Raw genomic sequence first — 14803 nt, 5'->3', positions numbered from 1 at the left:
AGGGGAGCTTTAGCCTGGAGGCAGCTCGTTAGAGAGAAGCTCAACTGCGAGGGACAGGCAGGGTTTCTACGAAAGACAAGAAAACGGGAAGAAGAGGGGACTGCAAGGAAACAGTCTGTGGTCACTCTCTGTGAAGAGGGAGGTGTGTTTGGGGGACTGCAGAGCTGAGTTGCCCGAAGTTACTCCCTGGAATGAAGGAGTGAGGAGACTGGCAAACCCAGAGGGGTGCGGAGGGCATAGGTGTGGAAGCAGCTCAGGGAAATGTAGCAAGGTGCAGGGAATGGACCTGGGCTGCTGTGTAGAGGGTCGCTGACCAGAACCCAGAGTAGCAGCGGGCCCAGGTTCCTGCCAGCCACTGCAGGAGAGGCACCATGAGAAAGTGAAGCAAAAGACTGCCTGAGACACCTGGAGAGCAGGAACTTTGATACCTCCGTTCCTGGAAGGGGAAACCACAATAGTGACTTGGCCGGAGAGCTGAGTCACAGAGAATGCTGTGGCTCCTGAGAGCGAGAGAGGGGCAGCAGAGGAGAAACTGGACGGGTGTAATGACAGCTGGAAGACGCGTCAGCCTCCCATGGTGCCATCCCATGGTGAGTGGAGCAACCCCATCACACCAAGTAATAGGGCTTGATTTTGTACATTCTTTGAGCCTCACGCCCTGGAGGAGAGTTTGCCTGCAGAGAAAGAGGACTGAATGTCTGCCACATTGAAGAGGAGGGAAGGGTTATGAAGGAAAATTAGAAGAGCCTCACAATTCTGAAGAGGGTTTCAATTATGGTTACAATGGAATTGACCAGAAATGATGGAAAGTTCCTTTCAGCCTTCAACATTCTTTTCATTAATCTGCTTAAGAATGCTCAACAAAATACTAACAAACAGCACAGTGGGTTTAAAATAAAACCTCATGTTGGTACTGGAGATAAAGCATGGTTTTTCTAGCTGCAATTACCAACATTGGCCAGGAAACCAGAATTAATAACTCTATTCTTGTGAAAGCCACTAGTGACCTTTAATGACTACAAATGTTCAAGACCTTCATTTTAAATCCCAATTAAAACATAACATCTACCATTCATGGTGCTCACCTTAATACCATAGAATCATAGGACTGGAAGGGACCTCCAGAGGTCTTCTAGTCTAGTCCCCTGCACTCATGGCAGGACTAAGTATTATCTACCATCCCTGACAGGTGTTTGTCTAACCTGCTCTTAAAAATCCCCAATGATGGAGATTCCACAACCTCCCTAGGCAATTTATTCCAGTGCTTAACTATCCTAACAGTTAGGAAGTTTTTCCTAATGTCCAACCTAAACCGCCCTTGCTGCAATTTAAGCCCATTGCTTCTTGTCCTATCCTCAGAGGTTAAGAAGAACAATTTTTCTCCCCCTTCCTGGTAACCACCTTTTATGTACTTGAAAACTTATGTCCCCTCTCAGTCTTCTCATTTCCAGACTAAACCAACCCAATTTTTTCAATCTTCCCTCATAGGTCATGTTTTCTAGACCTTTAATCATTTTTGTTGCTCTTCTCTGGACTTTGTCCACATCTTTCCTGAAATGTGGCGCCCAGAACTGGACACAATACTCCAGTTGAGGCCTAATCAGCCCAGAGTAGAGTGGAAGAATTATTTCTCGCATCTTGCTTACAACCCTCCCGCTAATACATCCCAGAATGATGTTTGCTTTTTTTGCAACAATGTTACACTGTTCACTCATGTTTAGCCTGTGGTCCACTATGACTCCCAGATCCCTTTCCACAGTACTCCTTCCTAGGTAGTCATTTCCCATTTTGTATGTGCGCAACTGATTGTTCCTTCCTAAGTGGAAGTATTTTGCATTTGTCCTTATTGAATTTCATCCAATTTACTTCAGACCATTTCTCCAGTTTGTCCAGATCAATTTGAATTTTAATCCTATCCTCCAAAGCGCTTGCAACCCCTCCCAGCTTGGTATCATCCACAAACTTTATAAGTGTACTCTCTATGCCATTATCTAAATCACTGATGAAGATATTGAACAGAACTGGACACATAACTGATCCCTGCGGGACCCCACTCGTTATGCCCTTCCAGCATGACTGCGAACCACTGATAACTACTCTCGGGGAATGGTTTTCCAACCAGTTATGCACCCACCTTATAGTAGCTCTGTGATAAATAAAGTGGGGGGTGGAGGTAGCTCCCTTTGATGTACACCCAGCCAGCCAGTTAGCTGTAAAATCCCTCTTGGTAGCTGTTCTTCCCTTGCTTTACCTGAAAAGGGTTAAAAAGTCCCCCAGGTAAAGAAAAAAAAGTGGGCACCTGACCAAAAAGAGCCAATGGAAAGGTAGAACTTTTTAAAATTGGGAAAGAAACTTTGCCTTTGTCTTTTGTTCTCTGGTCTGGAGGGTCAGAGCAGCCATGCTATAAGCAGCTAAGCCAGGTATGATTATAAGTCATCAGATCATGCCTAGAACTACTTATCTGACTCCAAATGTGTAAGTAGATCAGAATGTTTAGACGTGATTAGGGTTATTTCTTTTATTTCTTATGGGCTTGTGGACTCCTCTGCGCTAACCCCAGATGCTTTTGTTTGCTTGTAACCTTTAAGCTGAACCCCCAAGAAAGCTATTTTGGGTGCTTGATTTTTGGAATTGCTCTTTTAAAATCTAGCAAAAGCCTAAGTTCCAAATGTATTTTCTTAGTTTTTGTTTCTAATAATAAAATTTAACTTTTTTAAGAACAGGATCGGATTTTTGGTGTCTTAAGAGGTTTGTGCATGTTGTTTAATTAGCCGGTAGCCACAGCTAATTTCCTTTGTTTTCTTTCTCAGCTCTTCCGGGGGGGTGGGAGTGAAAGGGCTTGAGGGTATTCCACAGGGAGGAATTCCCAATTGCTCCTTCCTGGGTTCAAAGGGTTTTTTGTTGTTGTTGTTGTTTTTTGCATTTGGGTGGTGGCAGCGTTTACCAAGCCACAGTCGGAGGAAAAGCTGTAACCTTGGGAGTTTAATAGAAACCTGGAGTGGCAAGTATTAATTTTTAAAATCCTTGAGGGCCCCACTTCTGCACTCAAGAGTGACAGAGTTGGGAATCAGCCTTAACAATTTCCATCTAGGTTGCATTTCCATGGTTTGTTTATGAGAAGGTCATGCGAGATAGTATCAAAAGCTTTACTAAAGTCAAGATTTACCACGTATACCGCTTCCCCCCATCCACAAGGCTGGTTACCCTGTGAAAGAAAGTTATTAGATTGGTTTGACACGATTTGTTCTTGACAAATCCAGGCTGACTGTTACTTATCACCTTATTATCTTCTAGATGTTTGCAAATTGATTGTTTTATTATTTGCTCCATTATCTTTCCGGGTACAGAAGTTAAGCTGACTGGTCTGTAATTCCCCGGGTTGTCCTTATTTCCCTTTTTATAGATTGGCATTATATTTGCCTTTTTCCAGTCTTCTGGAATCTCTCCCATCTTCCATGACTTTTCAAAGATAATCGCTAATGGCTCAGATATCTCCTCAACCAGCTCCTTGAGTATTCTAGGTTGCATTTCATCAGGCCCCGGTGGCCCATGCTGGGTACATATCCGTTCAGGGCCCAATCCTATGAACGTTTACTATCAAAAGTAGCTCTTATCACTTTAAATAGTCCTATTTCTATTCAAAGGGACTACTCAAAGTAGTAAGCATCTGCAGTATCCAGAACCTACAGAGAAAAGTCCTACCCACTGAATCATCTCCACCATTTCCTGCAATCCCTAGAGGTTGCTGACCAGGCTCAAGCCCTTCACTTGAGCAATCTGTTGAGATCACAGTCCAAGGAGTCATGGCTGATGAAGAAAGACCAGCTTCAGCTTCAAGAATATTGACCAAATACGCTTACTGGTTAAAAAAATAGATTTCAAAATCTTCCCATGGGATACCGTCTGGAGAGACGGGATAAACGCACCTTTGATCTAAAAGCTGTACAGCAGCTGCAGAGAGACAGTTCTTTTCATCCCAAAATACATGAGCAGAATGATCCTTTGATCTCTGAAGAGAAGGGAGCATTGACATATTTTCTAAATATTCCTTTGAAGCTAGGTAAATAGGGTATCAAAGAAGTTCTGGGAGTGTAAATACAGAAAGCATGTGTATTGTTAACAGGACTGCCTAAAACAGCAGTTTTCAAACTTTGGGCTCAGCCCCCCTTTGAGTTACAATTTTTGGTTGTGTCCCCGCACAACCCAGACAAAAATAAACACCATAACTGCCCCTCCCACTTTGGATTGTCAGCATGGGGGAAGGCGCGTGCAACAGTCTCTGGGGGCAGCGGATGTTGACACTGACCCACAGGCTGGATGGCCTGCTGAGGTGAGTCAGGGGATGGAAATGGGGCTGCCCCCCCGAATGCTTCTCCGTGCCCCCATAGGGGAACACCCCCCACAGTTTGAAACCCTCTGGCTTAAACAGTCAAGAGGTAAGTCTGAAAATAAACTCACTGAAAACTTTTTCATGCCAAGAGATCTGAGGTTGTAACGAACACCTTTCTTCTTGCTCAAATCAGACACAAAATCTTGATTTCACCTCCATTGATTTTGGCCTTTTCCATTAAGCAAATGATGGGTTTTTTTTAACCAGAGCACTGGTGTTAAAAATCAATAAGATATGGAAGTGTAATAACACTGGGTAACAAAACAAATCAGATCATACTCACAGCATAAAAACACCTTCTGTACCAGAGCAGCAACAACTGAAAATCATTCTCTGAGTTGACTTGGAGGGGTTATTTTTATTGACTCCCTAGCTCCACCTCTCCACTCTAGGAGTGCATTTTCATCAACATAACACTCTTGTCTTACTTCTTTCCTTTCCCCAGGGACATTACTGTGAAGGTTTTCTGTAGTTTTGCATGCCCTGAAGGGAGTAGCCAAATGCGCCCACCTGTTTTATAGGATGATGGTGTCCCCATCACTTTAAATAGCCCCCAGTCTTCAATGTTCTCCTTTTAAAGGATATTAACATGAGGAGCTTATCTGTCTTTCGCTGTAATAAGATAGCAGCAATAGAGAAGATGATGATTGGAACTGAGCTCCCTTCAACTACTGTTTCCACTTTCTTCTCAAATGCACAGCTTCCTCGTGTGATGGAAGGTCTAATAGTCAAGGCCACCTTTTCTGGTGATACATTGAGGTGTCAAGGAACGGAAAGGAGAGAGGAAATTAAATGCACTTAACCCTTCTTTATACACATTAAAGTGTTTACTTCTACTAGATGACTGTACAGAATCAGCTAATTGCCCTGATCCTCTTGAGAACGGTAGGTCATTTGCCAGAGCACAAAGACATAAGGGCCCTGCAAGTCCTGGAACAGCACTTAACTGGAGACCACCATGTGAGCTACTTGGTTTCTGAGCTATGAGTGTTTGAAAGATGGGCCACAGCAGAGAAGAAACTGAAGCCTATAACTGTTTAAGGCAACAGACTGGGAAAAGCTTGGCTAGCTTAGAAAAGGGGGCTCAAAATGAGCTAGAGGCTGTTGTAAAAAACAAAAGGGAAAAATTGCTAGCCAGAAAACACAGGAGGGGCAAATTTACCCTCAAGTTTTGTTACAGTAGAATATCCTTTAACACAGTGACCGTACTGCTTGTTTCCCTTTTAAGCTCTAAGATTTACCCTGGGTAACAGAAAAATACACTACATAGTAGGAGGGAAAGGAAGCACTGTACGTGAAGGTGAATCTATAATGACATGACTTTCATCACAGCTGCAATTCGCTGTGCTGTAAACGATTACAAAAGAGGTGACCTTGTTTTTGCAACAAATTAATGATTTTTGAGTAACGTGTCTGAATACAAACTCTCATATCATAATAGAAGAGAAGATCTGCTTACTAGAGAGGAAATTCAGAATTGGCCTCATTACACTAGAAAAGGAATGCCTAGACAACTAAGAAGAATCCTGTTTATTTTGTTTAACCAAAAGCTCTGAAGCAATCATGAAATAAACATGCAGCATTCCTGTACCATGACCACTGAAATATACATGTATTGCACAACTGAGAAGGGAACTTGGCATGTCTTCCAATGCCTAGGAGCAACAGAAGAGAATTAACACAGTGGGGGCAGGGAGGTAGTCTACTTGCATAACCTTGTTTTTAAACCATGTCAGAAAATGAGCAAAGTGAAGGATAGATATTCTTTTTAAGCAATGTTTATTTAAAGTAGTGCCTTTTACTGGGATTACACTTGTGGCGAGTGGTGGGAGGGGGGCATATTTTACATTTCTACTTTAAAGAAAGACTGTAGTGATTAGTTTTGGCTCAACCCATCCCAGAAACAGGGGCTAGCCAGAAAATTTGGATCTGGATTTCAATTTCCTCAAAGTTTGGGGGTTTGGATACATCTTTATTTTAAATACAAATATCTTCAATGATCAGCAGAAGTGGCAAGAAAAGTTAAGGAGAGACAAGCAGCAGCTGAATGGATTTGTCTTTTCCAGTGTATCAAGTCTAACAGCCTCCCCCTCCCTGGCTTAAAAGGGGTGACGACACTGATAAAATTAGTGCCTGCTGTACCATTGCTTTCTGTGACCTTGGTGTGCTTTTACTGCTGGAAAGCTAGTCCCCTGGCATACTGTGGCTGGTGGAGACATAGAAATGATGCATGCGGCTGTCAGAAATTACCAAATAGCATTCTGTCTCAGCAAAAACAGCGACTTCCAGAAGCTACAGTGAAACTAGATTAACCTGTGACTGAGGTCAGACATATTTAATGGAAATATGAAGGTTCCCTGAAAACATTTGTGAGACACCAGCCTGTCTTTTCTTTGGCATGCTGGATGCCTTGGCACCTGCCTTAAAAGGGTTAATGCAAAACTTTAAAACTACTAATGTCAGTGGAGAGACAAAGTGGGTGAGGTAATATCCTTTATTGGACCAACGTCTGTTGGTGACAGAGAGAAGCTTTCAAGATTACACAGAGCCCTTCTTCAGCTCTGTGTAAGCTTGAAAGCTTGTGTCTCGCACCAACAGAATTTGGTCCAATAAAGGATATTACCTCACCCCACCTTGCCTCTCTAATATCCTGGGACCACCATGGCTACAACAACACTGCATAAAATCAGTGCAGTCATATTGGGTTTTGCTGACTCTTGTCCCTTTTGGCAGGTATTGACCATTCCACACATTAAGTAACTTATTTTCTTACATTTAACTTTTTTCTTTTGGCACACTTAAATTAGCAGAGTTCTATTTTACTCCATCTTCAAACGAACAAAGCCTTTATAACTGGTTTCCATGTTTTTAATCATTTCTTCTGGAGATGGTGTTTGGACTTGGGTCAGGTTTAGTGGAGGTAAGGGGTCAGATACGGGGCTGATGAAAGAGTCAAACTGGACAATACCAAAATCTCACAAACTGTTCTCTCAACATTTCCAATATCCGAGTTTGAAATCTCAGAGGACTGACTGTTGTTGCAAACTGGAAAATTGGATCCCACTTGAATCCAAACCCTGGTAGGTTATAGCAGGGGCAAGGTTAAGAGCCAGAAATATGAATATGAACTCTTTCCTCTGAAATTCAAAGGAATTCAGAGTCAAGATTCTAGTTTTGCCCATTTTTATTCCCATTGTTTCGGTTTTCTTCCCAAGTGACAGCAAGATGCTGAGCAGCTCACATATGGATCAAATCCCAAAATAACATCCATCTGCTCCATGGAACTATTAAAGCTGGGCATCATGGAACATTTTCAAATTGAGTTTCTTTATTATTATTAATTTGGCAGTTGCACTGTTTTGTCATATTAATATGATATACTACTTTCTAGTTGAGGATCTCAAAGTGTGTTACCAGCATAAATTATTTAGTTCAGTGGTTTTTCAATCTTTTGTCATTTGTGGACACCAAAAATTTTTTGAATGGAGGTGGGGACCCCTTTGGAAATCTTAGATATAGTTTGTGGACCCCTAGGGGTCTGCAGACCACAGGATAAGAACCACTGATTTAACTCATACGACTTCTGTGAGATATTATACAGGTAAACTGAGGCAAAGAACTATGAAGTGATTTGTCTAAGATCATATTGTAAGTCAGTGGCAGAAATGGGATGTAGAATTCCGAAATCTTGACTGCCAGTTCCCAGCCCTAACCACTAACTTAAAATAAACCAACTATACTCTGGCTGACAACTTTCAAAACACATGACAACCCAGTGTGAGTCAAAATGGCAGAAGATATTGAACTCCCAACCTCTGTATTTCTAATGAAAGAGCCACCTCAGTCTTACTGCCCAGGTAAACCACAGCCAAAAATTACATAAAATAAAACAGTAGCAAATACCTGACTGCTGTTTCTTGGTAACTGTCACTGACAAGAGTGGATGAAACCCCAATTTTTTCCATTATTCAACTTCAGCCAGTTGCGGACGTTGTTGAAAACTCCAAAGAACTATATGTGGAAATCCAGCAGTGTTCGCTCCAAGTTTAAAAAAAAAAAAAAGACACTAGGGCAATTTGGTGGCTCATAGTCAATCTAGTTCTTGTCTAATTGCAATCATGCTAAATGATAGTACTCATACAGAGGGACTGGCCAAGAGGTTATCCTCAACCTGGATAGGTCACCAAATACTGGATAGGGGAGGAGGCCTTAAATGTGCACACATTGAAAAAGAGCTTCCTGATATCGACACATCAATTTTATTTTCATATTCAAACTTATGGTACCAATACCAGCTTACAGTAATGCAGTGTCTTCTTACCAATAACCTCAGTCAGAAGTTAGATGTAATTCTGTCTCTATGTTAATTCATCTTAAGGCATCGCTTATTAACAGGCTCCCACAACATTATATAACAAGGCTTGTAATTGATATTAACACTAACAAAGGTGTTCCATTTAAAGCTGCACACAGTAAGAAAACCTTTATTCTGAAGATGAAAAGCCACAATCTATCCTCCACTATTGGCTTTGATAGACTTTTATGAGTGCTGAGAATGAGGGAGTACCTGATGTCTTAACCTTGGTCCACACGCGGCAGGCAGGCTGCCCCGTCGACTCTGCGGTACTCCTCTCGCCGAGCTGGAGTACCGCAGTCGACGGCAAGCACTTCCGGGTTCGACTTATCGCGTCCAGACTAGACGCGATAAGTCGAACCCAGAACTTCGATTTCCAGCCGTCGAACTAGCTGGTAAGTGTAGCCAAGGCCTAAGATACAACCATCTACGAAACTAAAGCTAACATTTCATGCAGATTCCTCATATTTTGGCTAAGACTCAGAGGTTTTTGTGGGAGGTTATTTTCCTTCAGGTTCCTTTAGAGTTTAATGTTTTCAAGCTTTTCTCAGTGTACTCTGTAAAAATTATGTGGTAACGTCATCCAGAGGATTGTAATTCCTTGAACAGCTGTACAAATCAATGTAATAACTAAGCAAACTTTTCTGGGGGGGAGGGATGGTAGAGGGGAGCCAACTTTGATTTTTGAGCATTTTTGAGCATTCTTGTCTGTGGAATTTAGGCCCACCATCTTCTAGTCATCAGGCTCTGAGTCATATATACTGCACCAATTAAACCCGTCTCAAGAGTGGAATTTCTGTCAATAATGTTAAATATTATCAACCAGAGTGATATAACCCAAAAAGTGCAGCATCTGAAATAGTTGATTCCAAATGTCATGGTAAGATATAATTTTAAAGGGACACCTTCAAGTTACAATGAAAATGTAGGCTTCATTTTAAAAACTAATTTTTACAAAGTCCAATATTAATAAAAAAATCATTTTTACGTCAATGATTTTGTTTGAGTTGGAATGTTTGCAACTCAAATATTGCAGCTTCATCCTAGTGCGTGAGAACCAGAAAGTGTACCTAATCTATTTCTTTTGTCCAAGATGGATGAAATACATGAAGTAAACAAACAATGTAAGTGGTGATATGCAAATTTGATTTTTAACATTCTTTCAGCTTTAATAAAATCAGGTATTATTAGTAACAGGTAAAGAAACAGAGTTTTTGTTGTTGTTGTTTTTTTACGAGTGTACTTTTAACCCAATATGGAGTCTTCATGCTGTATCAAAACTTAATGTCAGTTATCATACTGAGCTCCAAGTTGGCAGGCTTGTCACATTTATAGTATTGCCAACCTCAAACATTCAAAAATCATAAGTCAGGCCCCCAAAAAATCAGGAGATCAGTTAAAAATAATAAAATTTTAAAAAATAATAAATCTGAGATTCTTTTTATTTTTCTTCTTGTGTTCTATCTTTTAGTATTCATGTTTTCAAGCTTTTCTTTGCAAGAATGGGGACTAGAAACTTACTTTAAAAAAAAAAAGAAAGAAGGAATCTCAGCTTTCTAGCTGTCACATCTCTCCAGCAACTGGGTCTTCACAACAAACAACAAATATCACAATATTCCCAATAAAATTGTGAGATTTGCTACAATGCATTTAAAAAGGATTCATACTTTATTCTTGATATTTATCTTTTAGGAAATTGCCAATAGCGCAGATGTTTTTCAAGAGTCAAAAGCAAAGTAGGTCAATGCCAAAATAATTTTAAACAGCTGGAAGTGACAATGGCAGCAACAACACAGCAAACAATTGTGATAAACACACTTCACTTATACAGTACAAACAAACCACCAGAAAAATATACACTAAAGTCAATGGGTGAAATCCGGGCCCCACTGAAGCCAATGTCAAAACTCCCAGTGACTTCAACAGGCCAGGATTTCACCCCATGAAGTTATGCAGATACAAACCTGGTGAAAAGGAGCACCAGGCCCTAGAGCTATATTTGCACCATCATGATTTAGTTACATTTATTAGAAGTTTGATTATGATATAGTGATTTCCTACTGTCCATAGGCACCCCAGAAGAGACTCCCTCACACCTTCACCTACCAGCTTGCACAGGGAGTCCTAACTAAATTCTAATGCCTCCACCTCAGCCAGACACCAAAATATATTTAATGGTAAAACGCAACGTTTCAGAAATTCACCTTGGGCGTCGTGATTTTGCCTTTATATGTCTCACCTAGCAAACTTTGCCTATCATAGCACACGAAGGTATTTTCCTCCATTTAGAGAATCAAAGATGTATAACCTGTAAAACACTTTCTAGGAAGTAACACCCTACATAAATCACAAGTGCAATATGATATTCAGGTGTAAAATATCAATTGGGAAACTTGGTATTTGCATTTCCTTTATCAGACCTATATCTCCCTCCAAGACACTGTCAAAACATTTGTTTTATTTTCAAATTCTGATTCTTTTACTAGAATTTTAAAAACCCAACTGATTTCAGTCGTGCAAAAGGAGTACATATAGTCTCTTTGAATATGATAAAATAATTACATGACTTATTAAAATTACAGTTAAAACTTTTACACATCTCCCTCAAACAACAAAATTTGTCACAGTCATTACATTTTAAAAAAAAAACCTGTAATTCCCTAGCTATCCAGTTAAGTCTTTTATTAGCACACAGAACGCATCGTCCTCTAGAAAGGAAGGATGAGTTTGAGGTCAAGGCATTGAACTGTGCCCCAGAAGAGCAGGATTCAATTCTTAGCTCTGCCAGACGTCCAGTGTGATCTTGGGAAAGTCACCTAATCTCTCTGTGCCTCAGTTCCCCATCTGCAAAACGGGGGTAATATTTCCTTTATTTCATTGTCTTGTTTAGTTAGAGTGTAAACTCCTCGGGGCAGAGGCTGTCTCTTACAATGTTTGTAAAGTGTCTACCAGAATGTGTCTACCTGATCTGGGTCTGGGCTTCTAGGTGTTACTGTAACAAGGATACTAATATTATAAAATGTAATACTAAAACAAATAACCTCTGTTTTTGTATTTCACTTCCCCCATACTTATATTTATATGTCTAAATAGTGTCTACTCTTTCCCACTTTGTATTGGAATAATATGGAAGAATTGGAACAATTACTATGACATTTTTACTATTGGGCATTTATCAACTTGAAAAAAATGAATGATAATTTCCATTGTAAAATTTGGCCTGAGATTAACCTTTCCACTGCAGTACTGAGGGTTTACCACTTGTATCTCAACTGTTTAATCTGTAAATTCCTGCAGGTAGGAATCATGTTGACTTATATGTTGTATACCAATGAGCATTCTATTGGTGCTCAGTAAATAACTCCAGAATGGGTGAGGGGAAGTAATTTTCAAGTCTCTGCCAGTGAACAAAATGCAATCAGAAATTTGTTTTACATTTTATTTCCCTAACCCTACAAAATATGGGCACAGTTTACATTACGTGAAAAACATACCGGTGATAGGCTTCCCGACGGTACTTTTTCAGAGCATGCCTATCCATGTTTGCAGGAAGATCTGCTGCATTCTGGAGTCTGTCACTCCATGAGGTTGTCATTTTTAAATGATCACTTAATTCTGGAAGAGAAAAGAGAGAAATTTGCTTAACCTACAACATGTTTCACGAGAGTATTGTATAGCTGTTTCCGGATTACAAAAAGATCTTACAGTACAGTACTAAGAAAATTCGACAAGATGCCTACTGTAACTACTTGTGTTTATAGGTCAAACTTGTAAAGGAAGTGACTGGAGATGTCTACGTTCTCACATGTTTATACTTCCAGTCATATGAATCCTAGATAACACACTTTTCTCTGGATGCCATCACCAAACACAAACTAAAAATATCAGGCCCAATGTCTGCTCCAAATGTCTTTGAAATACCAATTTAACTTTATCATATATATCATCTTCCATACAAACTGCACCCCAAAATGTTTTCGCAGAGTTAAATAATGCGGTATCAGATGTAAATAATAAATATTAGCAGATGGAGAGAGAAGCTAAGACATATGGGGAAGGGAGAAAAGATGTTTTTAGCTGAGATTTCAAATGCGATGCAGAGTCAATAAAGCAGAGAGATGCAGTGTGGCTACTCCAGACGGCTGGAATTCCAGAGGTTTTCATACGTGTGTTTAGAGACAGGCCTTGTTTTTACTGCTAAAAAAAATCAGTATTTTTTACCTCAGGGTAACTAACACGCATAAACTATCACAGGGTAAAAACACACAGAAAACAGGGCACTGTAGTTTTACAGAGAGGTAAATGAGGCGAGGTCAACCCCAGGTGGGGGTCTAGTGCTGATCTTGCCTAGAAGTTTAATCTTGTGTTTATACCTTGGGATAGCTCTCACACTTCAGTTACCCCAAGGTACAAATAACACTTTTTAGCAATGAAAACAAGGCCACAGAAAAGAGGGGCACTGTGCAAGCAGAGGGAATGGGGGAGAAGAGTAGAAAGAAATGACTGTAATAATTTACACTGGTATCATTTTTCAGCTTCACTCAGGTAACATATGAGGCACATTTGCAATGTATGCAATATTAATGAGTCAAATATTAACCATCTCAACTCTCCGGTAAAGTAGGTATTTACTGCCCTCCCTTTACAGCTGGGAAGCTAACACACAGAGAAGTTAACTGACTTTCACAAGGTCACAAACAGGGGTGATTATCAGTGCTAGGTTTAGAACTCCAAGCTCTGGTTCCCACTTCTGGGCTCAAACTCCTACAACAAATCTAGATAGTTTTAAAATTGAAGAGGACAGTTTTGATGTGACAGTCTTTGTGTGTGTATCTAGATTTTATTTGATTGCCATGAAATAAACAATATAAAAATCAAACCAAGGACAATTTGGTTACAAAAATATGTCCCACACTCAGCACTGTGTGACCACTTTCCAATTACTAAAAAGCAAGATTTAACAAATGTATTTGCACCACATCCTGAACGCCGCCAGGCTTTGGCAGACAGCCTGAGGAAAGGCATTCCAGAGCTGAGAGCTCTCTACCAAGAATTCCCTGCTACACATCCAGGAGGTCAAACTCTGAGGAGCAGACAGCAAGAACATTCCAGCCAACTGCAACTTCCACAACAAAGCACACCGGGGGAAAGTGTTTCTGCAATAGCCCATTTCCAGGCCATTTAGGGCTTTATAAATAATTAACAACTTAAACTGGACCCAAAGGCAAATGGATGGCAGTGCAGAACACAGGGCATTCAATTACCAACCTGGTCTGCTTAAAAGGCAACGCACTCTGCACTAACTGAAGCTGAGTAATCCCAAGTACTGAATACTCACAGGCAGAGAGCATTGCATGTCTTGAGCTCCTAGGAACCATGGGAATAAAAATAATAAACAATAATAATAATTGCAGTAGTCCAGGAAAAGGAGACAAAAAGCAAACATGTCTGTGGAGAGAAAGGAAGGATCGCGAACTCCAGATCAGCTGATGTTTAGAAGGTGCTCTGGGACCTTAGAAGTAATGATGGATCGAATTAAGACCCCAAGACTGCAAACCATAAAGACTAAGGGCGGACATGACCTCAGCAGATGGAACAGTCACAACTCCATCAATTCCTCAAGAGGCTTCAACATACCTAACCTACCAGCAACACCTCTGTCTTTCCTGGATTAATCTTAAAGCAGCTATCTTTCGTCTATGGATTAGGACTCTGAGGGAAATAAATATGGCCACTAAGTGGTAATGATCACTCAAAAAGATCTCCTGGCCCCCGGGGCTCAGTGGAAGCAACATCATAAAGGAGAGCATTTGATTCTTTTTCCACGTGAAGGCAGTCTGAATCCATCAACCTGCCAACCATTCTGAACATTTACACTTGTCTACCTTTTCAGATGTCTCCATCACAACAGAAAGACATAAAAAACGACAGGCCACAATCAAAGTCAGAAGACTTTTTCCATTACTTTAGCCTCATCTTGTCACTTCAATTGCTGCATGCCATTTTTGTGCCATCTTGAAAAAAAGATGATGATACAGTGGAAAGGTGCATCTGAGTAG

At 40.5% G+C, this 14803-nt stretch overlaps 1 protein-coding gene across 2 annotated transcripts in view; it reads right to left on the bottom strand.

Annotated features, from left to right (window-relative positions):
- Positions 1 to 12668, bottom strand: part of NT5C2 (5'-nucleotidase, cytosolic II) — a 58097-nt gene extending 45429 nt beyond the window's left edge. The window contains exon 1 of one of the 2 annotated variants that reach the window (XM_034776255.1): positions 12239 to 12668. In XM_034776255.1, the coding sequence (XP_034632146.1) occupies positions 12239 to 12339 (101 nt within the window). In that variant the 5' untranslated portion in view covers positions 12340 to 12668. Of the gene's footprint in view, positions 1 to 4673; positions 4736 to 12238 lie in introns of those variants that run through there. The other variant, XM_034776257.1, reaches the window with a different exon arrangement.
- Positions 12669 to 14803: the final 2135 nt, after the last annotated feature.

The sequence above is a fragment of the Trachemys scripta genome, chromosome 7, assembly GCF_013100865.1.
Source record: "Trachemys scripta elegans isolate TJP31775 chromosome 7, CAS_Tse_1.0, whole genome shotgun sequence".
Lineage (NCBI taxonomy): Eukaryota > Metazoa > Chordata > Testudines > Emydidae > Trachemys > Trachemys scripta.
This window is presented reverse-complemented; position numbering and strand designations above follow the sequence as displayed.